This window comes from Schistocerca serialis, chromosome 8, assembly GCF_023864345.2.
Source record: "Schistocerca serialis cubense isolate TAMUIC-IGC-003099 chromosome 8, iqSchSeri2.2, whole genome shotgun sequence".
NCBI lineage: Eukaryota > Metazoa > Arthropoda > Insecta > Orthoptera > Acrididae > Schistocerca > Schistocerca serialis.
Genome location: NC_064645.1, coordinates 486,554,803 through 486,579,405, shown reverse-complemented (window position 1 = coordinate 486,579,405; position 24,603 = coordinate 486,554,803). Strand labels below are relative to the sequence as shown.

General features: G+C 41.7%; 1 protein-coding gene across 1 annotated transcript; it reads right to left on the bottom strand.

Annotated features, from left to right (window-relative positions):
* Window positions 1-757: 757 nt before the first annotated feature.
* Window positions 758-24,306, bottom strand: LOC126416242 (structure-specific endonuclease subunit slx1). Its single transcript, XM_050083856.1, has 4 exons — window positions 24,109-24,306; window positions 13,219-13,270; window positions 12,667-12,852; window positions 758-1,250 (listed from the first exon to the last, which is right to left on the bottom strand). Exons 1-4 carry the CDS (start codon window positions 24,285-24,287, stop codon window positions 897-899), a joined length of 771 nt encoding a protein of 256 aa, XP_049939813.1. The 5' UTR covers window positions 24,288-24,306; the 3' UTR covers window positions 758-896.
* Between the last annotated feature and the right edge of the window lie 297 nt (window positions 24,307-24,603).

Sequence of the window (24,603 nt, the reverse complement as noted above, 5' to 3'; positions counted from 1 at the left end):
GATGGTACAGGCGTGTGGTGCGTGCATATGGAACAAACAATAACAATAAAATAAACCTTCACCATTGAGAGTCAGTTCAATTATCCTCAAGTTGTCTACGTGTAGTGTATCATGGTCCTTTTAGATCTTTCTTGTGCAGTCTGGAAACCATGTCATTAAACAATTACTTCATGGTGTAACTATTTTTTTCGTCAAAGAGTTACAACTTTACAGCAGCAACTGTCTATACATATGACAAGAGTATCATAAGAAACCTTCTTAGAAGTGTTTTACTTCTGCTAGAATTCTCTAAGATGTTTTACTCCTAATTTATTTACAGTTTCATTTCCATAAAGTAATAATTCATAGCAGGCAGTTTCAACTTATTTTCTAATTCTAAGACTGACAGATGACACAAAATGATTATTTTATTGTGATATTACTTAAATTTTATTGCATGTTTAGGCAGTGTCCCATCTTCACGGTACTAAGATAATTCATCAATCACATAACTACAGCCAAAGCTGGAACAGCCAGTAATAGTAATTTTATGTTTCCATTTGTACAAATGAAAGAAAATGATGGATTCAGGATGATACGCATATGACATGAAGGAAAGATGTTTGAAACTACAAGAAGTATATTAACTCTAATGTAGTCTTCCATGACCAGCATTTACAGAAGTTTTACACAGACTTAAGCATTTGTCTTTGATTTTAATCCAAGATGAACACATCGCACAACTCTCAGCAAGTTAAAATATCTTTTCAAACATTGATTCACTAAACACTCATCTTTATTTTATTTCTGAGCATTTCAACAGAGAAGCAGAAGTTTATGCACTCATACGAAAATCACTTGTCAGAAAGAAAGATATTGTGAATTCTCTCATATTTTCCACACAACTGATTTTAGCTTTATGGAGAATCAATGATCGAAATAGGGTCAGGAGCAGCTGTCAGGTTACTATAGCATCCCTTCTTCTTACGTACTAGATCCCCCCACAACATGCTGCTCTTACAGGATGGGCAATTGCCTTCCACAGGCAATAATTGGCCAGGCTGTGAGAAGTGCTGAGCAAGGCAAATAATATGTGCAATCAAGGGGCATCCTGGAGTAACACAAGAAAGGCTGCTGGCATCAGAGACAGCATCATGACAGAATAAACACAGCGGCAGTGTGCTCTCTGGATCTGACGCCTTGTCAGCACTCACTACTTTGGCACTCACAACTGGTCCATATGACATTGGCATGTGCAGAGGTGGAACAGCCTATAAAAAAGAAAAAAAAGGAAACAATTAACCAAAATATAATAAAGATGTTATAACATTTGTTCTGCCACCTATATTTAGATTCCCTTTCACACATCTAAAAGTCTCCACTTTTTAATTCACATTTTTCTACAAGTTATCTCATGCTTATCTTAAAACTTTACATTCCATACTTGTATTATGAAAGCTTTATACAATTTTTATTTACAAGTCATTTGGCTTTGAACTACATGTATGCACGTCTAATACCATTTTCATTGGTCTACAGAGGAAAAGTAAACTATATGAAATCAGATACCAATTTTGCTGAATAATAGTAACTGTATTCCTAAAAGTGTTCTTGGTTCACTAATTGAAAGCAGTCTCTGCAAAACTGGAATATGTAGGCTACAGTTGGATTATTTATGTTTACAATTCTTCTACACTCTCTCTCTGATTTCACTAAATACATGCACAGTGTGCAACTGATGATAACTTCAGCAGAATGTTGTTTCCGAATTGGAAGACACGGGTAGAAAAAGTACAGCTTGAACCACAAGAGAAGTATGTGCTAAATGAACCATTTGTTGTTCTTAAATGTTTAAACTGCTCTATCAGCAAGTAAAAAAATAGTACTTTTACACTCTATTCAAACATCTGCATGTTAATTGTTTCCTTTAACACAAAATTTCTGGAAATGGGAGGAATAAACTAATATGTGAAATGTCTAACAAGTTCACAAAGAATCATTTGGGATGGCCAGTACTTACCTTCAGGAAGTACAAATCTCAGTATTTGCAACAGACATGCAAAAAGATAAAGAAACTGCAAAAGTAACTGTAAGAGACCCAGTTTCCTTCTTCAGAAAAAAAAGGATACTATTCAAGTGTAGGCAAGGGATTGGGGAGGCCACTTAGAACCTTCAAGGAAATTTCCTTCTTATGCAATAACACAAGAATCAATGAGAAACATTCAACACATATTCTGATGTACGTCACAGACAAGCATGGCAAAATTAGGCTTCTAACTGATATGCTATAAGATACATAGTCTAACCAGTTGCAAAGGGGTATCTAACGCTTCAGTTAACCCAACCCCACTGCATATGAGGGGTATTCAAAGTATTATCACCCCAAGAAATTTTGTTATTTTTCAGTGCATGACAATATAAACTGAAGTGCAACTAATGTACAGGAATAGTGAAATTTAAAAAAAAAATATTTCTACAAATTAATATCTAAGTTTTTAATCCATTCAAAGGCTTTTTCTGTCACTTCAAAGAAATAATCTAGATTTACAGGGTAGCTCATCTGCTGCAGCTTGTCACAATGTGTTTGTTGATCTGATGTTTGCTGCCACAGTCACAATGAGATAAGTCTTTCCCGACCAATGGAGAGTTTCTATAAAGATGCCATGGCCTATATGAATTCTACTGTTTTCCAAGCGCGCAGTCACAAACGTTAGTGCACTAATAGCGTAGAAAAATGCAAGGGGGCAACACCAGAAAGTACTTACAAAGACGCAGATAAACAAAATAAAAGAATTAGATGTCTTTGGACAAGTCCGTCAATGTAATAAAACTAAGGACACGAGCAGCTGCTCGAGCGTCATCAGCAAAAAATTCCTGTAAGGTCACGGCAGAAACAGGACAGCACGAGAGTGAATAAAACGGGGACAGGACAATAAAACATGGCGCACCGTCAATGTATGACCACAGGGGCATTGCGGGGCAGGGTCACCGGACAACAGGTAGTGGTGGCTAAATCAGCAATGCCCAATCTGAAACCTGGCCAAAATGACCACCTCTCGCCGGGAAGGGTGTGAGGAGGTCGTCTAAACCGTCGGGATCGGTTTGATGGCCCTAAGCTTATTTTCATGGAGAGAGGACCAAGCCTCATGCCACAATGATGAAACACGCCGACAAAGAACCCCACTAACATCAGTTGATGGCACACAAAAGGAAGCCGTCCGAGGCAGGAGGACAGCAGCCTTGGCCGCTGCATCAGCAGCTTCATTTCCAGGCACACCAACGTGACCAGGAATTCACAAAAAAAAAAAAAAAAAGAGGACACGAGCGTCGGTATCAGCTAGCGACTGAAGGGACCGTTGAATTCGTTGCATGTGAGGGTGGTCCGAATATGGGTCACGGAGACTCTGAATGGTGCTCAAAGAATGAGAGCAGATGACATAGGGAGAATAACGATGGCGGCGGATATACTGAACAGCCTGACAGAGTGCAAGGAGCTCAGCTGTAAAGCTTGAACACTGGTCAAGGAGTCGGTATTGAAAGGTATCATCTCCAATGACAAAGGCACATCTGACGTCAGCAGTAGTCTTGGAGCCATCTGTGTACATAAAGACGTTATTAGCAAGCCTCGAACGAAGTTCGACAAACCTCGAGCGGTATATCGAATCCGCGTTCCTCTCCTTTGAGAGCGAGCTGAGTTCAAGGTGAACGCGAACCTGAGCCTGGAGCCAAGGTGGCGTTGGGCTCTCACCCACTCGAAAAGTCGTAAGGAGGGTAAAATCAAGTTGCTGAAGCAGGCAACGAAAGCGAACTCCAGGAGGTAACAGAGTAGAGACATACAGCCTTTATTGGCAGTCAAGAGAGTCGTCAAAGAAGGAGAAATATGATGGGTGGTCAGGCATTGACATCAGTCAGCAGGCGTACCGACAAAGCACCATATTGCGCCGGCAGTTAAGCGGAAATGTGGCAGCTTCGGCATACAGACTCTCAACAGGGCTGGTGTAGAATTCTCCAGTCGCCAGACGTAACCCCCGATGATGGATAGAGTTTAGACAGCGTAAGATGGACGGCCGGGCAGAAGAGTAGACAAAGTTCCCATAATCCAGCTTTGATCGGACAATGGACCGATATAAGCGAAGCAGGACCATTCGATCTGCTCCCAATGACGTACCGCTGAGAACACGGAGGACATTTAGGGAACAGGTACAATGAGCAACCACGTAAGACACATGTGGAGACCAGCAAAGTTTCCTGTCAAATGTAAGACATAAAAATTTTGTTGTCTACATGAATGGGAGAGCAACGGGACCGAGATGAAAGGATGGTGGAAGAAACTGTAACGCCACAAGTTCATACAGACCATTTTCTCGCCAGAAAAATGGAAACCGTTAGCGACACTCCAGGAATATAGACGGTCTAGACAACACTGAAGACAGCGCTCCAAAAGACATGTTCTCTGAGCGCTGCAGTAGATCGTAAAGCCGTCCACAAAAAGGCAGCCTGAAACGTCAGCTGGAAGGCAATCCATTATTGGATTGATAGCTATGGCAATAAGGGACGCACTCAAAACGGAGCCCTGGGGCACCCCATTCTCCCAGCAAAAGGCATCTGATAAAACAGAACCCACACGTACCCCGAACATTTGATCCATTAAAAATGCATTAATGAAAAGAGGGAGGCGACCACGAAGGCCCCAAGTGTGCATGGTGCGGAGAATGCCTGCCCTCCATCAGGTGTCGTAAGCCTTCTCCAAATCGAAGAACACAGCCACCATGAAGAACACAGCCACCATCTGGCACTTACGCAAAAAGTTGTTAATAATGAAGATCAACAAGATAGCTAGGTGGTCAACAGCAGAGCGACGCCGACGAAAGCCACATTGGACATTGGTAAGGAGGCGCCGAGATTCAAGGAGCCAAACCAATTGAGAATTTGCCATGCGCTCCATCACCTTGCAGACACAGCTGGTAAGGGAGATGGGGCGATAACTGTCCTTTCCTGGTTTGGGTATGGGAACAACAGTTGCCTCATGCCAGTGTGTGGGAACATGACCTTCAGTCCAGATGCAATTACAGGCGCGAAGAAGAAAGCCTTTACCTGCAGGAGAAAGGTTCTTCAGCATCTAAATATGGATACCATCGGGCCCCAGAGCAGAGGATCGGGACCGGGCGAGTGCACTTTCGAGTTCCCACACGGTGAAGGTGGCACTGTAACTTTCACGAATCAAAGACTGGAAAGAAGGTGCTTCCTCTGCTTGTTTTCAGGGGAGGGAGGCAGGGTAGTAATGGGCAGAGCTCGAAACCTCCACGAAAAAGTGGCTGAAGGCATTTGAGACATCCTCAGGATCCACAAGGACTTCATTCGCTACAGTCACGCCAGAAATCGAGGAGTGGACCTTGGTGCCAGATAGCCGGCACAGGCCACCCCAGACAATCGAAGAAGGAGTAAAACTGTTGAATGAGCTCGTGAAAGCCACCCAGCAAGCCTTTTTGCTTTCTTTGATAACACGACGACATTGTGTACGCAGTCGTTTGTAACTGATACAGTTCGCCATCGTAGGGTGGTGTTGGAAGGTACGTAAAGTACATTGCCGACCACGAATAGCATCGCTGTATGCTGTAGTCCACCAGAGGACTGGGACTCGACATGGAGAAGAGGAAGTATGAGGGATGGAATATTCAGCAGCAGTGAGAATAAAGTCCGTGAGGTATGCGACCTGACTATCGCAGCTGGAGAAGTTTTGATCATGGAAGGTCGCCAGGGAGGTGAAAAGCCCCCCAGTCGGCTTTGGAGATGTTCCAGCTAGTGGAATGTGGAGAAGGGACGTGATGCAGGAGATTGATTACGTAGGGGAAATGGTCACTCAAGTATGTGTCAGACAGAGCATACCACTCGAACTGATGTGCAAGGTGGATAGTGGATATTGAGAGGTCCAAGTGGGAATAGGTATGCGTTGCATCCGAAAGGAAGGTAGGTGCACCTGTATTTAAGCAGACTAGATTGAGGTGGTTGAAAAGGTCTGCCAAGAGGGAGCCTCTTGGGCAGGATGCTGGAGAGCCCCACAGGGGATGGTGGGCATTAAAGTCTCCAATCAACAAAAATGGTGTAGGAAGCTGAGCAATCAGTTGTATCATATCTGCCCTAGTAAAGCCAGACGATGATGGAGTGTAAACAGTACAAATGGAAAATGTGAAAGTGTGGAGAGTAATTCGGACAGCAACTGCCAGCAGATCTGTGTGCAATGTGACTGGATCGTAGTACACATCATCCCGAACTAGCAACATGACCCCTCCATGAGCCAGAATACCTGCCACTGGGGGTAGATCAAAAAGAGGTATAGTGTGCCAGGTCAATATGATCGCATGGGCGGAACTTCGTTTCTTGGAGACCTACAACAAGCGGGAAGTGCATTCGAAAGATCAATTTTAGTTCCTCTCGGTTGGACCGAATGCCGCAAATATTCCATTGAAGAAGTGTCATTATGAAAACGAAAAGAAAAAGAAGAAACAAGAAAGGGTCACCTCGATGGCCGCTGAGGGCCTGGCTTTGAGGGAGCACTGCTGCTGCAATCAATAGATGGTGAGTCACGGTCCATCAACTGAACAGTTGTGTCTGCCACCTTCCTGAGCTGGTCAGGAGGGGCACCTTCCTCTGCCAATGAAAGGCCAGATGATCGGCAACCAGTGGTGCGGCCTGGCGAAACTGAAGATGGCCGGGGACGGCAACTGCTGGGTGGCACAGGAGAAGAAACGTGCCTCGGCGGAGATGGAGAACTCTTTTTTCTATGAGCCTTCTTTGAAGAAGTATGTTTTGTCGAAAGAACAGTTGATGGCTGTGAAGTTTGTGCACGCAAGAAATCTTCATGTGTCGGTTCTTTTTTGAAGGTCCGAGCATCTGATGTAGAGGTCCTTGTCTTAGCAGTAGCAGATGATGATGTTTGAGCCTTAGGGTTGGTGGGAGGAAGAGGAGACGTTGATCGGGCGATCTTAGCACTGGCCGATCTGATGACCGAATCGCTAAATGTTAGATCGCATGTCTGTGTAGCCATCTCTTTGGTAGGCCGAGGAGAGGCGAGAACAGTACTGTATTTACCTGCCGGAAGCACAGCGGACTTTCTGCTATTGAATAACTGGCAAGCAGCCGAGGCTGACACCTTCTCTTTCACTCGAATTTCCTGTATACTTTTCTCATCTTTGTAGATGAAGCAGTCGTGAGAGGAGGCAGCATGGTCGCCCATACAGTTGATGCAACGAGGGGACGGAGGTGGACAGTCACCCTCACGGGCGTCCCTGCCACAGGTAACGCATTAAGCCGCACTTGAACAAGACTGCCGTGTATGGTTAAACTGCTGACATTGGTAACACCTTGTAGGGCTGGGTACATACGGCAAAACAGAAATGATCTCATAACCTGCTTTAATTTGTGAAGGCAATTGCACATTGTCGAATGTCAGGAATATGGTTCGGGTTGGTACGAGGTCCTTGTCGACCCTTTTCATGAGCAGATAGACGGCCGTCACTCCCTGATTGGAGAGGAAAGACAGAATCTCCTCAACAGTTAGTCCATCGAGTGACCTGGTATACACCACGCCACGCGACAAATTCAAGGTGCGGTGGGCCTCCACCCGTACACAAAATGTATGTAAGAGAGTGGCTCGAAGTAATTTTTGGGCCTGGAAGGCGCTCTCTGTCTCCAACAGCAAAGTAACGTAGCACAACCGAGTACAAGATTTCACTGGTCTTGCAATTGCATCTACACCCTGAATGACGAAAGGGTTGACTGTTGAGAAATCGTGACAGTCAGATCTTGTGAGAACAAGGAACTTCGGTGCTTGTGGTAGAATTTTCAGAACAGGAGTTTCATCTAGCTTTCTTTTTTGGGCAGAAGACAGGGAAGAAGAAAAAGAGCAATCCATTGTGGATGAATCCCCCATGTTCGCCAGTGTCTCCGATGGCGCGCTCCTTCCTTGTGGGGGCCCTCTCAGAGGGCACTCCCGCCTTAGGTGACTGTTCACACCTCAGGTCACACCTCCCGAGAAACGGACGGAGGGACCAATCAGCACGTTTGGAAGGTAACAACTCAGGCAATCACGCCTCCCTGGGCCTGGCCTTTACCAGGGGGTACATGTGTGCCTTACTTGTCTACCCAGAGCGGGGAATTACGCGTTACCCCATCACAGGCTACGCGTGCGAGCGCGTGGGTTGGCCTTCAGATACGCACAGGGAGGAAAAAGAGAGGACAGAGAAAGAGGGATAGAATAAAGAATCTTGAACACCGAAGCAGAGAATAAGACACGGAAAAGAAGACAAGAAGAATAGGGCAAGGAGAATGAGGCAGAGATAGAAGTAAGGGCATGAAAGCAAGGAAAAGAGTGAACGTAGGGAAAGAACAATAGAGAAAGAAAGCATGAGGATGGAGAAAAACAAAGGAAACAGGATTCTGGAGTTTTCAAACGTCCGTCTCCGGACGAAGGCCCGATACATTACTCCCAAGAAGAGGGAGTGTGAAGGGGCGGTAGGTGAGGTAAGGGGGGTGGGGGTGGGGGAAGGATTGGGGACGAGGAGGGATGGGGAAGGGGGGTAGGGCAGCCCAGAAAGGAAGGAGAACTGCACTAGCTAGGGGCCCCGTGCTTGCCACACACGTATCCACAAAAGAGTTGTGGACCCCTTGGGGGCCATGTCATTTGGTCTCATGTCAGGTTTACAGTGGTTTGATATTCCCCATGGGCAATGTTATTCCACATTTCTGACCACTGCCTGCATATGTTGAAATCCACTACTTGCAGTGATTCCGTCAATATGTGAGGTGGTTTCCTGCATTTTAATCGGTCCTTGTAAGTGCAGGCGCATCAGAGTGGATTGGGAGTTTGGGAATTTTGATTAATTTTTCATATTCCTTGAGAAGGGCATCCTGTCTTCGAAGATCTGGTGGTATAATGTAGCTTCAATGTGGTAACTAATCAAGAGTAGATCTGCTGCAATCTGTTGTTGTCCTCATTGTTGCTTCTAGCTGAACATGGATTTTTCTCACACGAGAATTATTAAGCCACACTGGAGCACAGTATCCAGTAGCAAAGTAGTGGAATCCTAAGGAAGAATATGATAGTGTTGTAGCTCTTCTACTTCTACATCTATAATCTTGTGAACCACTGTGAAGTGCATGGCACAGGGTATGTCCCACTGTACCAGTTATTAGGGCTTTTTCCTCTTCCGTCACATATGGAGTGCAGGGAGAACGATAGTTTAAATGCCTATGGGGGTGCTGTAATTAATTTAAACTTGTCCTCATGACCCTTGTGAAAGAGAGGTGTAGGGCACCTTAGTATATTCCTTGAGTCGTCATACAAAGCTGGTTCTTCGAACTTCATTAGAAGACTTCCTCAGGGCAGTTTCTGTCAGCCTTCAAGAGGCTGACAGTTAAGTTTCTTCTGCATCTCTGTGACACTCTTCCTTGGGTCAAACAAAACTGTGAACATTTGTGCCGCCCTTCTCTGTGTGTGTGTGTGTGTGCAATATCAACCATTAGTCCTATTTGGCATGGGTCCAACATACTTGAGCTATATTCTAGACATGTTGCACGGGTGATTTGTAAGCAATTTCCCTTGTAGACTGATTGCATTTTACTGATTCTGATAGTGACTCACTGATTTTATATTCATAAAATACTGTGTGGTTTTCATGTTGCAAACAGCACAATTTTACATTTCTGAACATTTAAAGCAAGTTGCCAATCTTTGCACCACTTTGAAATCTTGTCTAGGTATGACTGAACACTTGAGCAGCTTCATTCAGACTTTGCTGCACTGTAGATAACTGCATCATCAGCAAAAAGAATGGGGTTACTATTAATATTGTCCACAAGGTCATTAACATACAACATGAACAGTAAGGGACCAAACATACTTCCCTGACATACACCCAAAGTTACTTCTACATCTGTCGGCGACTCTACATCCAAGATAAATGTTTTGTTGTCCCTACCAAGAAATCCTCAATCCAGTCACATATTTCATCTGACACCCCATGTGATTGTACTTTTGAAAATAAACATAGATGTGGTACTGAGTCATATGTTTTTCAGAAATTGAGAAATACTGCACTCGCATGACTGCTTTGATCCATGGCTTTCAGGATGTCATGTGAGAAAACTGTGAATTGGGTATTATTTAGTCTGGAAACCCATGCAGGTTGGCACGGAGGAAGTTGTTCTGTCTGTGATACCTCATGTTTGAGCTCAGTATATTTTCTGAGATCCTACAGCAAATGAATGTCAAGGACATTGGGCAGTAGTTTTGCAGACTACTACTGCTACCCTTCTTTCAGACAAGTGTGATCCATTATTTCTTCCAGCTAATGGGCACAGATTTTTGTTTGAGCTATTTACAATATATTACCATTAACTAGAGGGCTAGCTCAGCCACAAATTGTGTACAGCAGCTGATGGGCATTACACAGAGCACCAGGGCTTCATTCAATTTTAATGATTTGACTTGTTTCTCAATGGTACTGACACTAATATCTATTTCACTCATCTTTTCAGTGGTATGAGGATTAAATTGGGGCCATACTCCTGAGTATTCCTTTGTAAAGCAAGATTTGAACACTGAGTTAAGCATTTCTGCTTTTGCTTTGCTACTTCTGTCTGTCTTGTCCATGAGTGACTGGACACTAACTTTGGTGCCACTTACCATCTGTACACACAATCAGTATTTCTTTGGGTTTTGAGAAAGACATTTTGACAATATTCTGTGACATTAGTCACTGAAGGCTTCACACATTGCTCTCAACTGCCAAATGCATTTCATTCAGCATCTCTCTATCTATAGCCCTCTATACTTATTATGCAGTAGTCTGTACACCATGCAGGATCTCTCCCACCATGAACTGCTCTGCTGGGTACATATCTGTCCACTGCATTGTCAACTATTCTTTTAAACTTGATCCACAGTTCTTCTACGTGCTCATGACCTGAGCTAACAGTTTCAATTTCCTCTTTGAGATATGATACCACTACTTTGCCTAGTTTGCTGATAACATAAGTCTTTCTGTTTGTTTTAGAGGCCCTTTGTACTTTGGTATTCATTGTTGTGCCCCACAGTCACTTATACAGCTTTGGTACAGTGCCTTCTGTGTGTTTCTTACAAAGCTTCTATCAAGAGTTACTCCCAAATATTCTGGAAAGTTTTGGTGTGGAGGATTTGGCAATTAAGATGATATCTAACTTCGCATTGCCCATTCAGTTGTTAAGCTGAAAGCAGCTTACACTGGTCTTCATTTGACTTGGAGTTACTCTCCATTTTCTGAAGTATTCATGCATTGCATTTAAGTCTGCAGAGAGTACCTCTTCACTGGCTTCAAGACTTCTTGAGTGGCCAAAGCCAAATCATCCACATAAATGAACCTCAAAAAATTAAAGCTGCATAATTATGAGGGCTATCCAGAAAGTAACAGTCTTTTTGGAATAATTAACAATATGAAAAAATCAAATTTTACTATATACTTTTTAATGGTACATTCTCCAGCTACTTTTATACATAATCACCATTAAAACTGAGGCACTTATCACACTGTGGCACAAGTTTTTAAATACCATCTCTTTAGACATCTGCCTTCAAAAACTGGAGTTTGGGAGCCCACCTAGCACAACATTTTTGGTAAGCATGCTTCTCTGCCACAATTTCATTCCCCTATATCTATGATGACATTTGGGGAAAATGTCGCAAAAGTTCCTTAACAATGAAATGACGATTTCCACAAATTTATTTGTTGATTTTCATCAGTCACAAAGCTAGGACTACTGCTTTGGTCCTCATCGTGAACAATGGTAAGGCCATTTTAAAAATCTATGCCCCATTGCTTCACTCAGCTTCCACTCATTATTCCTTTTCCGTACACGTCACAAAGATCGCAATAAATTTCAACCGGTTAGCAGTTTTTTCCCAACAAAAACCTAATCACAGAATGTACTTCACAGGTGACAGGATTGTTTTTATTGCAGTGCACATTTTAACACATCACAGGAGGCAAAGTAGGAGAGAGACAGACCTCACACTACTGCTGCTGGATCTGTACTGAGTGTAGGAATGCTATGGCACCAAGAGGGTGGCTGTAGCCCATCCCACTGTCGCAATAGACCAAACATCTGTTACTTTCTGGACAGTCCTTGTAATGTATTGTTTGTTTGCAGATATACATCTTCAGTTCTGTCATACGCTGAAATTTTGATGAAAGAATACCACAACACATCACCAGAGGGACAAGAAAAAGATGCAGTCCTCTGATAAAGTGGAGATGGGCTGCGATTTTTGTCTTGGCTCTCCTAGAAACGTGCTACGATAGTGTGGCACGGGGATTCCAATGTGTATCAGAACTGCAGACATTTACCTGCAGACAGGTAAAATAATAATAATAATAATAATAATAATAATAATAATTGGCTAACTTAATTCTTTTCAAAGTGGCAATACTATGATTACCCTTTGTATTTGGTTCAACACATTCTACAATAGTAGTCCACAAACAGTAGACAGGAGAATTGCATCAATTGAACCTTAGGATTCTACAAAAAGCAACAGCAAACAACTAAAGTTAAGTTATTCCAGAAACAAAACAGCAAACTAAACATGAAATCTGTCACTATAGCCATTCAGTATGAGGTAGTTGTTCTATCTGTAAAGAATCTCAATTTCACCTTTAGATCTTTACAATAATCCTGATTCAACCAGCGAACAGTCAATGGAAGTCTTTTCCAAGGACCCACACGTAACATTTCTGACAGAACACGAAGGCAGTAGTCATACACTTTCTCTATCCGACTTTTACTTGACACGTGGCGCAATCTTCTTGATCTATCTGGGTGTTGCCACGCCCATTCAAACTGCAACATTAAAGTTACTGCACATAAATAATATCCTATGTTAATAAATTTGAGTCAGTTTAAGAACAAACCTTGGAATAGGTAGGCTACGTATTAAAACACTGCTATTTCTACTAATCAGTTCTCCAATTCAACTCTTGCAGTACCACTTACACCTGTAGTTTAAACAATTAGTGGCACAATATGATTCTTATACTCACAGACGAGGAAAATATTTTATGTACAGCAACTTTACATCACCCGAACCACTTCAATAGGTGTTTACATCCCACCTAGTGCAATGTTGGGGAACGGCATACCAGCATATACTATAATTGTTATGGAAGTTCTTATTAACTTATTAACTCTTCTATTTGTAACACTCACCCTCAAAGCTGAAATGTCATTGGGGAAACCATGAACAATCAGTACCATTTCCCTGAAAGAAGAGAGTCATCTTATTACCACTTCACTTAAAAGTGAGAGTTTTTTGAAGTACAGTACATACATTTTAGTATCAACTAACAAACAGCAACAGTACGGTCATATCACAAAGAAATGTAGATATTTCCTGTGAATATTAAGTAAGACCATCCCACATTTGGGGGAAAATGCTATTAAAAAAAGCAGGGAAGTTTTGCATCTTAACCGATAACCACCTTAAGACTGAGCTGGACCATTTAGTGAATTCTTACAACTTGACTGCTATGGTTAACTGGCCCATTAGAGTTACACAAAATTGTGTAAGCCTTTTAGATAATATTTCCATTGACAAGAGTAGAGTCAACAGTGCAAGCGTAAGCAAAGTAATTTATGGCCTGTCAGGCTATGGTGGACAAATTCTTAAAGTCAATAACATTAGTTTGTGCAACAAAGTCTCCCCCACATATAGGTCCTACAGACTTACAAACACTGAAACTATGTCTGCCTTTAATTACCATTTGGCAAAGATGGACTGGGATCTAGTGTATAGTAAATCAGATGTTAATGTTAAATTTAACCTTTTTTTAAATGAATTTTCTTCTTATTTGAAATGGCCTTCCAAAGGGGCGGGAAAAAAAAGACAAACTTGGATTACTGAAGGCATTAAAATTTCTTGTAGGACTAAGAGGAAGCTACATGCCTCACTAACAGTATCAAATTATCCCTTTGATAGGTCTCATTATAAACTATATTGTAAAATTTTAAAAAGGGTGGTAAACAAATCCAGGAGCTTGTATATTAAGTCAGAAATTGATAAATCTTTGGCATCTCTGGCGCAGAGCCCTATCTTTGACTCTTATTTTCGTTGGACAGCTTTGTTCCAGATGATTCTCGGTACACAACTTTTACTTCTGCCATGTTTGGTCATTGTGCCTGTGATTAATAAATGCGTATTCATTACTTAACATGTGTTATTGCCTACCGACCATATATGATAACCACAGTGGTTAGCCCGACACCGCCATCATCTCATTGCAAGTTATACTGTGCTTGTTTTCGTTAGTTAGGAACTTCGTGTGCCAGCCCATATTGTTTCCACCACAACGGATCTACTAGTGTCTTTCGGTGCAAGTGTAATGGGCACTATTAACTATGCTTGCAACCATGAATGGACAAGTGTACCTACTTCGAATTTGGCTAAAAGTGAACAATTATTTACGCCCGGCCACACTGGTGGCCACCTAACCTTATCTGGAACAACATTGTCACCGCCCAGCGTGGCAGCACAACAACAGCCACAACATGGACAGTGCAAGACCCCTAATGACAATGTGGACAATCTTCCTGTTAAAGATATTGTGGTTTATCCTTCATCTACGCTGTTACCTGCGTTCTAATTTGCACAGTATCGTAGCAGCTTCCCCCCCCTCCCCCCCAATTGTGGTCCATGGCTCCGTAAAGATGTCTCTTCACCTATCACCGGTTCACATCTACCCTTGGACCTTCCACATTGCCGATGTGGGTGAACCTTTGATGGGGTTGGATTTCCTACACCATCACGAACTTTCAGCAGACCTCCAGGCTGCTACGCATCTGGCTCTACTGTTCCCTACTCACATGAGTGCAGCACAACTTCGCTCTCCGCCTCCTTGGTTATACTTTCCACATGTGCTTCCCTGATCAAGTGCATTACTACACGGCTCTCTGATCTGTCACACATGCGCTAACAAATCGACTATCACTGCACCCAAAATGATGCCTTACACGCCCACATCGCCTCTGCTGAATTGCCACATGCACGGTGTACCATACCTGTCTGCAGCCATGCAGCGAGGCGGTCCATCACACGCCTCTACAGTGTCTTCTCGCCAATCTGTTCCTGTGTCGAGTGTTTCACCACCTGCTGTTTTTTTCTCACCGCTGCTGACAAATCTACAAGTTGCATCTGCATGCTTCGCTCCTGCATCGCATCTTCCATCTCCGACTACAGCTGACACCCCACCTACGCTGCCCCTGTTCACCAAAGTCAGTGAACCGACGTTGCCTGCGGATAGCTTCTTGACCCCTATTGCTGACCCTCCTATGCGAGTATCAGCCAACAACAATGGCACTTGTCATAGGATTCACACCACCGACGGTCCACCTGTACGTTATAAGGCCAGGTGCCTTACTGGTTCTAATGGCTCTAAGCACTATGGGACTTAACATCCGAGGTCATCAGTCCCCTGGACTTAGAACTACTTAAACCTAACTAACCTAAGGACATCACACACATCCAAGCCCCCAAGGCAGGATTCGAACCTGTGACCGGCGCCTTAATGCATCCAAACTTCTGCGCGCCATGCAGATCCTTCAGAATCCGTTTGCTCTGGGTGTCCTCTGCCCCTCCGATAGCAACTGGTCTTCTCCCTTTCACTTTGTTCCTAAGATGGACGGCACCTTACGCATGTGCGCGGACTACAGGTCCCGTAACACTCGCACCACTATTGATAGCTATCCTGTTCCTCATATACAGGATATAACCCAATTACTATATGGTTTTAAATTTTTCTCTGTTTCAGATTATTCCAAGGCATACCATCAGATCCCTAGGCATCCACCGGATATCCCTAAGACAGCCATCATCACACCCTTTGGCCTCTCTAAATACTGTTACATGCCTTATGGACTGAAAAATGCAGCGCAAACATGGCAGCGGTCCATTGATTCCATTTTGCTCCCTCTGCCATTTGCTTATGCTTACTTAGATGATATACTGATCTTTCCTCCTCCATTGAGGAGCATCAAGTTCACCTCGATGCGGTTCGTTCGACCCTCACTGCCAATGGTGTGGTGATCAATCATGAGAAATCTCATCTGTGGTCCACATCAGTGACCTTCCTAGGCCATATTCTCTATGCCGATAGCCTCCAACCGACGAGTTCTCATGTCAAAACCATACTTGATCTCCCTCTCCTTAAGGATTATGCTCAGTTCCGGCGTTTCCTGGGTATGGCTAACTTATTGCTGCCATATTCCTTAGGCTGCCTCCATCCAAATGGCCCTCACCAACACCCTCTTCGGCAAAAACACCACTGGGAAACGGAAGTTGGAGTGGACCAAACCCATGCTTGACACATTTGGTAACTTTAAAACTGCCCTTGCCAAGGCCATCACACTTGCCCACCCTGATCCTGAGGGCCATGTCTGATCACAACTAACACCATGACTAAGCTGTGGGCACTGCTTTACTACAGCACACTGTGACTCCACCCAACCCTTCCACTTCTTTTCAAAGAAACTGAAAAAGAGACAGCGTAATTGGTCGGCTTTCAACCGTGAGCTCCTTGCAATCTACGAGGTGATTAAGCATTTCTGTAGTGACCTTTCACAATCTATACAGATCACAAGCCACTTGTGGATGCCATACATAAGCTAAGGACCTTCCGCCTAGGCGTTTCCACCATATGGACTACGCATGCTATATCTGCAGCGCGGAGAACGTTGTGGCGGACTACCTTTCCCGCATCCGCACGCTAACCGCACCGCTGAATCTGGAGGAGCTTGCCCGACTTCAGACCGAAGACGATGATATACAGTGAATTTCAGACAATGAGTCATCACACTCTGTCCAGCCCCATATACTACATGGGTCGATGATCTCTGTCCTTTGTGACACTTCTACGGGCACACCCCGCCCCCTGGTCCCTAACCCCCTTCGTCACGGGGTCTTTACTGCCTTGCACGGCTTGGCCCACCCTGGAATGCGAGCCACAACGTGGCTGGTTACAGAGCGCTTCGTCTGGCCCGCCGTGAAGCACGACTGCCACACTTGGACCCATGCGTGCGTCTTGTGCCAGCGCACCAAGGTCAGCAAGCATAATCAACCTCCATTGGGCAAGTTTGACATTCCAAAGGGGTGTTTTTGGCATGTCCATAACGATGTTGTTGGACCCCTTCCCCCTTCCGAGGATGACAGATACATCATATCGATCATCGACCGCATGACCTGCTGGGTCGAGGCGGTCCCTCTTATTGACATCACGGCTGAGACCACCGCCCGTTCTTTCGTCTCAGTGTGGGTTGCTCGTTTCGGCTGTCCCGTCTCTCACGACCGACGAGGGACGGCAGTTTGAGTTCGCCCTCTTTGCACGACTCTGCGAACTCTGTGGCTTTGCCAAATTTCACACCACGACTTACCAACCACAGGCGAATGGCCTGGTCAGATGGTGGCACCGCACGCTCAAGGCCACACTTATGTGGCATGGTGGTCTATGGTCTGAGGCCCTCTGGTGGGTTCTGCTGGGTCTTTGCTTGGCCCATATAGAAGACTTGAATGCCTTGGTCGCTGAGATTCTATATGGTGAACCCCTCCTCCTTCCCACCAAGTTCGTTGAGTATTTACCGTCAGCTGCTACCGTGGATCTTCCTGCTCTGGTTGAATGGGTTTGTACACACGTCGCATGTCTCCACACCCCCCCCCCCCCCCCCCCCTTCCATGTCCTCACTCCAACCTGCCTGTGTTTGTCCACAAGGACCTTGCTTTGTGCAACTTTGTGATGCTGCGGGACGACACTGTGCGAACAACCTTGCAGCTGCCTTATTCGGGCCCTTACTGTGTGCTACGTCGCAGTGCGAACACGTTCGTCATCCACCTATGCGGACGACCGCAGACTGTGTCTGTTAATTGACTGAAACCGGTGTGGTCACTCACCAACCTGTCTTTGGCCGAAGTCTCCGCCTGCACAGCCACTGGAACCACGGGACCCTTGCACCGCAGATTCCAATGCGCCCACTTCTCGCACCTGTCAGCGCCTACAACCACCTTGCTGGCACAATAATTATGAACTCATGTGATGTAGATTTCCTCTGCCGTGAGTGTGTGTGTGGGGGGGGGGGGGGGATGGGGAGGGGAGGGGGGTCTCCATGGTGTGGCTTTGTTTCAGATGATTCTCGGTGCACAACATGTATGTCTGCCATGTTTGTTCGTATATACATGATAACCACAAATCCAAGAACAAAATAAAAGTAGCCTAGTCTAAAATGTTATGAAGGTGGCAAGAGTAACAAGAATGTTAATACCATACAGATAAGCTGTAATGATGAGGTTATTCATAATCATGCAACAGTATCAAACATATTGAACAATTATTTCTTAACTGCAGCAGAACATGTATGTGGTAGGGATTCCTTAAATGCTGTTATGTGTTTATTACAAAGAGCTAATCCCAAACACATATGACCCAATTTGTATTGCCCCTGTCACTATTACTGAAGTTAAAAATACCATCAAGGTCTTAAAAAATAACAATTCCAGAGGTTTTGACAACATTTCACCTAAAATTCTGAAGCATTGCAGTGACCACATATGCAAAGTCCTGTGTCACATTTTTAATGAGTGTATGCAGAAAGGTGTTGCCAGAGAGATTAAAGCTTGCTGTTGTGAAACCATTCTTCAAGAAGGATGACAAAACCAATTTATCCCACTACCGTTCAATATCACTACTAAGCAGTTTCTCAAAAGTATTGGAGAAGCTAATGTGTAAGAGAACTGTAGAACATCTTAACAACAACATACTCAACAGAAACTAGTTTTGTTTTCAAAACGGATGGTCAACTGAGCAGGCTATTTTTTCTCTCACAAATGAAATTTTAGGGTTAATAGATAATAAAATGTCACCTATTGGAAGGTTCTATGACTTGTCAAAGGCCTTTGACTGTGTAGACCACAACATTCTCTTAGAGATGGCTTGAGAGGTAGCATTGGTAGGTGGATTGAATCATATCTACAAAACAGATAACAGAAGGTGATAAATTAATGGTGCCGATGATGGATCTGTCTCATCTGATTGGGGTACATGAATGTGTGGAGTGCCTTAAGTGTCCATTTTGGGACCTTTGCTTTTTCTTATCTTCATCCATGATCTCCCACTTTGTACAGACACAGAGTGTAAATTTACTCTTTTTGCAGAGGATACCACTATTCTGCTTGAAAGTCAAACCATCAATGACCTAGAAAATAAATATAATGACATACTTGTTGACATCCTACACTGGTTTAAGTGCAATGGACTAATTCTAAATATTGAAAAAACTCAATTTATGCAATTTCATACATCGCAACAAGAAAATGAAGTATGCCACTTAAACAGTGGTAAAGTAAATATACTACGATCTGAATCATCTAAGTTCTTGGGCATTATAATTGATGGCAAGTTGAACAGGTCTGTGCACATCCTAGACTTGCATAGATGGCAACTTATGCTCTGTGTGTAATCAGCCCCGTTGGTGATGTGGACGCTATCAAAGCTGCCTACATTGGTTATTTTCATTCTATCATGTCATATGACATAATATTTTGGGGTAACCAGCCTTTAGCCAAAGAAATATTTACTGCACATAAGAGAGCTGTGAGAATCATGAGCGGTGTTCATCCAAGATATGGTTGCAGAAATCTGTTCCGTAAATTACAAATAATAACAGCCACCTCTCAATACATATTTTCTTTGATGATTTATATTTCTAATAACCAGTCTCTTCTTAAAATTAATAGTGAATGTCATGATCATGATACTATGTCAAAAAAAGATTTAATAGGGATCTGAAACATTTAAGTCTTGTACAAAAAGGTGTTCATTATTCTGTCACAAAAATTTTCAACTTGCTTCTTTCAGATATTAAAGTTCATATTAATTGTTTTACCTACTTTTAAACATAAATTAAGAGAATACCTAATGGTAATTTCCTTCTACTCTCTTGATGAGTACCTGCAGATAAAGCAATTTTTTTTGTTTTTGTTTTTTATAAATCGTATTGCCATTGGTATTTATATTCTTAAAACTTTGTTTTGATGTGTTTTGCTATAACTCATCTTAACTGTAAGTTGGAGAATGTACTATATTTTCATTTTCAGTAATTGTTTTATGTTACTTGAACTATACCCTTGATTTGATTTTAACTGTCAAGTTTACTCATCATTTTATGGTACATTTTTGTCATTTTATATACATGTATTATATCTATGTTATGTAATCATGACTCGGTCCACATCCTTGTGATGTATCATAATACGGATTAATGGAATATGGAATAAATAAATAAAATAAACATGAGCCTAGTTTTTATGAATGATACTGTTAAAATACAACAAATTTTCCCATAGAACTGGAGTTTCAAGCAGGACTATTCAATGTAATCCACAAATTTACAGTTTTTACTGGCTATTAAGTCATTAAGATTATTACTATATTTCAGCATATTTTACAACTCATTACGCCGAAAATACAAGGACAGACATTATCTAAAACTTGTGCACAAACCAGACTGCAGTTGGTATATTCCAAGGCCCATAAAAACAACCTCTGACTATGTGTAAAATCATAACACACTTTGTAAATGAAAAATATGGTAACTTACATGACTGTCTTAACATTAATCTTAAGCTACTCTTTCTATAAAGTACGAATTGCCCGGCAAACATGATTAAACATTGTGTTTGAAATTAATTTTATTTTCTGTTAGATTCTTGGCATCATGTGGTTATGGGGGGGGGGGGGGGGCGTGGCAATCAGGTCAAATGAGCCACTGCACCTTCCTCAATGCAAGGTCGAGGTACCCAGTTGGAATACTAGCCACGGAAGAAAGTTTTGTTCAGTTGGCCTATATGATTTAATGGGAATTGTCAAGCTCTGTGCCAATGTCTTGTGTTAAAGCTGAAACGCCTCTGCTGTTTTTCAGTTAATGGGAACATTTAGTACTTATGGCAGTGCTCTAACTCAGTGAGGCCACTGCTTCTATAATAACGTTGTAGGCATTATTTCATCCTCGACTATTGACTCACGAAAACTTACAGCACTAAACAAAGCACTCATCACAACTACTCACTTGAAATACACACCACCTGACACTTCACAGCAGGTAAGTGGGCATATGACCAACCACAACTGAACAATACAATGAAGGGTCCATTAACTATCCCCAAAGCACATAACGAGTATAGTTGAAATGGTTACAAAAAACAACGGAACGGAAATGTTTCATGAACCATGGCCATACAAACCGGAAGGCTCATTAGCAACTAAGGCATTCGTTCACGAAAGCCTTCATTGTATGGGTCACCTGTACTGCCTTACTGCAATTCAATTCAATTTATTAGCGTCCTTGTAGTACATCATCAAAATGACATAGGACTTGCCAATAAACATTACAATTTAAAATACATGCACATGAAAATTTGTAATTGAATTTACTTGTCACTTAGACATTACAATTTTAATAGAACTATAAGAACATTAACATTAAAATATACAAGCAGGATAACAACGTAGAAGAAAAAAAAAAAAAAAAAAAAAAAAGCTAGTGATTCTCACATCAAAGATTATTTTCATTCTTACATGAACCCTGTTTCACACTTTCATAGAAACAGCAAGTATTTAAATGTGAGCAATTACACATATTTATTATGTCAGGGAAATATTAACTGCACTTTTATTGTCAATGATTCATAAACTCTTCAATACTGTAAAAACTATTGCTCAATAACATGTTTTTTAAATCTCTTTTAAATATGTGCAGTTTTGGTATTATATTTAGTTCTTTGGGGAGAGCACTGTGGAGGATTTTGGGTTGGTATAGTACACTTTCGTGATACATAGCTGTTTTATGAATTTCTCTGTGGAAATCATTCCTATTCCTTGTTTTGTAGTTGTGAAATTCTCTGTTTAATGTAAAAAATTCCTCATGTTCTTTTAAGAAACATATGCTTTCGTATATGTATAAGGATGGTAGTGTCATGATTTTTTAATTCTTTGAAAGCATGCCTACAAGTCTCTATATCCTATAGCTTTTATTATTCTGACTGCCTTCTTGTGTAGTCTAAATGAATGTTTTGTTAGACTGTTGTTCCCCCAAAACTGTACACTGTATCTTAATAAATTGTGCATGAATGAGAAAGAAACACACAACACTGTTTTAATATTACATGAGCTTTTAAGCATTCTAAATATATAACATGTTTGACTTAATTTTTTGTTCAATAATATTACATGCTTTTCCCATCTTAAGTGTTCATCAATTCATACTCCCAAGAATTTAGTGTATGATGGTTGTTCAATCTTACACTTACCCATTTCTACTGTAAGGTTAGTTTTTATTTTATTTGTAATATGTCTGAAGTTGATTCACGTTGTTTTTTTTTGGCATTCACAATGATTCAGTTTTCATTAAACCATCTGTCTGCTTCATCTGTTGCTAATGTGACTTTTTCCTGTAAGTCAGCTTCACTATTTGCTTTAACAAACAAACTTGTATCGTCAGCAAACAGTACTGCCTCTGCTTCAGATAGTTGACTTGGTAGGTCATTGATAAATATTAAAAACACTAATGGCCCTAATACAGATCCCTGGGGTACTCCGTACAAAACTCTCTCGAATCTTGATGAATATGTCCTATCTGCATGGCTTATCTCCACCTTCTGATACCTGTCCGACAGATATGATTCAAACCATTTGTGGGCAACTCCACGTATCCCATAGGCATATAACTTCGTAAGCAGTAACTTATGGTCGGAGACATCAAAGGCCTTTGATAAGTTTAAAAACAATCCACAATTTAATTCCTTTCTATTTATGGAATTTCGAACAAGTTGCAAAAAATTGAAGATAGCAGTTTCAGTTCATTTATTTTTACGGAAACCTTTTTGCGCATTAACCAATATTCTATTCTTAATAAGAAATTTGTATAGTCTATGATACATTATCCTTTCTATTATTTTTGAGAAACCTGACAACATTGATAAAGGCCTAAAGTTACTAACATCATATTTACCACCGTACTTGTAAAGTGGCTTTATAGTTGACATTTTAAGTTTTGATGGAAACACCCCTGTCATATAAGATTCATTTATAATTTCAGTGAGATGCGAGGCTATGTTTCTTGCACTTTGCTTAATGACTTTGTCAGGAATCCCATCACACCCACATGGTATTTTATTTTTTAACTTATTTATAGCATTTAGTACCTCTGATTCATTTACTGGATAAGGGAAATTTGTCATGTCATTCATGGGGATTTTTACCCTGCTATTGGAATTGCATTTAGTTTTAATTAAATTTATGGCTATATTTGTGAAATGTTTGTTAACATGTTGGCAATCTGACGTGGGTCCTTAACAGTTTTACCCCCACTTTTAATGACAAAGCTGTTATCTTTTCTTTTGTGTCTACCTATATTTTTATTTATTACCTCCCAAGTTGACTTCATTTTGTTGTTACCTTTCTCAATATATGAATCATCATCAAGCTTCTTAGCTGCAATTATTACTTTCTTGTACAGGCTTCTATAACATTTCACATGTGCTTTCAGTGCTACATTCTTCCTGGCTGATTTATTTAACTTTCTGAGTGTGTCTGGTGACTTTCTAAACCCCTGTGTAACCCATGTTTTGGTTTTATGTTTAGTTTTGACTCTTTTTATAGGAAACGCAACATCGAAGCAGTGTTTGTAGCTTTCAAGGAATGAATGAAAATTTGTGTTGACATCACCACTTGATTCACTGCCCCAGTTGTTATTTCCCAGAATGTAATTAAAAACTCTTATGCTGTCATCTTTTATAAATCTCCTTTCTCTGTAATTGTTATTGACAACAGGGTCCTTGTAAAATGTGACATTTAAACTCAATTTGATACCCTTGTGATCAGGGAAACCAGTGTCAATTACTTTAGTTTTATATTCACACTTGTCCTTGTTTATAAATACATGCACAGACATTGTTTAAAGTAACTTATGGAACGCATAAACTACACGGGATTTACTGATGTCAATCACTTTCTTCAGATACATACAAACTGGATATCAAACCACGAAATGGTGGCTTACCATGGTCCATGATTATTTGTTCTCCAAGCACCACCTGCTTGTTTTCCTTTATTATGCTGTTTTATTCTTCTATTAGGATCCACTGTGTAGCCAATATACGTCCTTCCTTTATATTTCGGGTTCATGCAGTATAACAGGTAAACTCCATAAAACTGTTCTACGACATCATCACAACTCATATTTCGCGGCAATACCGTAGTGAAAAACTGTAAACAAATGCAAAGACGTTATTTATCTCAATGCCTTCGATTATAATATCGGTGGTCGACCTGAATATCTTCGAAGAACGACATCATTCCAAAAAATCGTGTTTTATTCAGCGTGGCACGGCAAAACTCAGATAAATCAAGACGTTTGCACTGTGTGTTCCCTAAAAATCGGACGGAGAGAGTGTACAACAATTGCTCATGTGTCTATCATAAATGTTCTTGGGAAAGACTTCTGATGAAAAATATTATTTAAAGGCAAGAAAACATTTTATTAGCTTTGTAATTA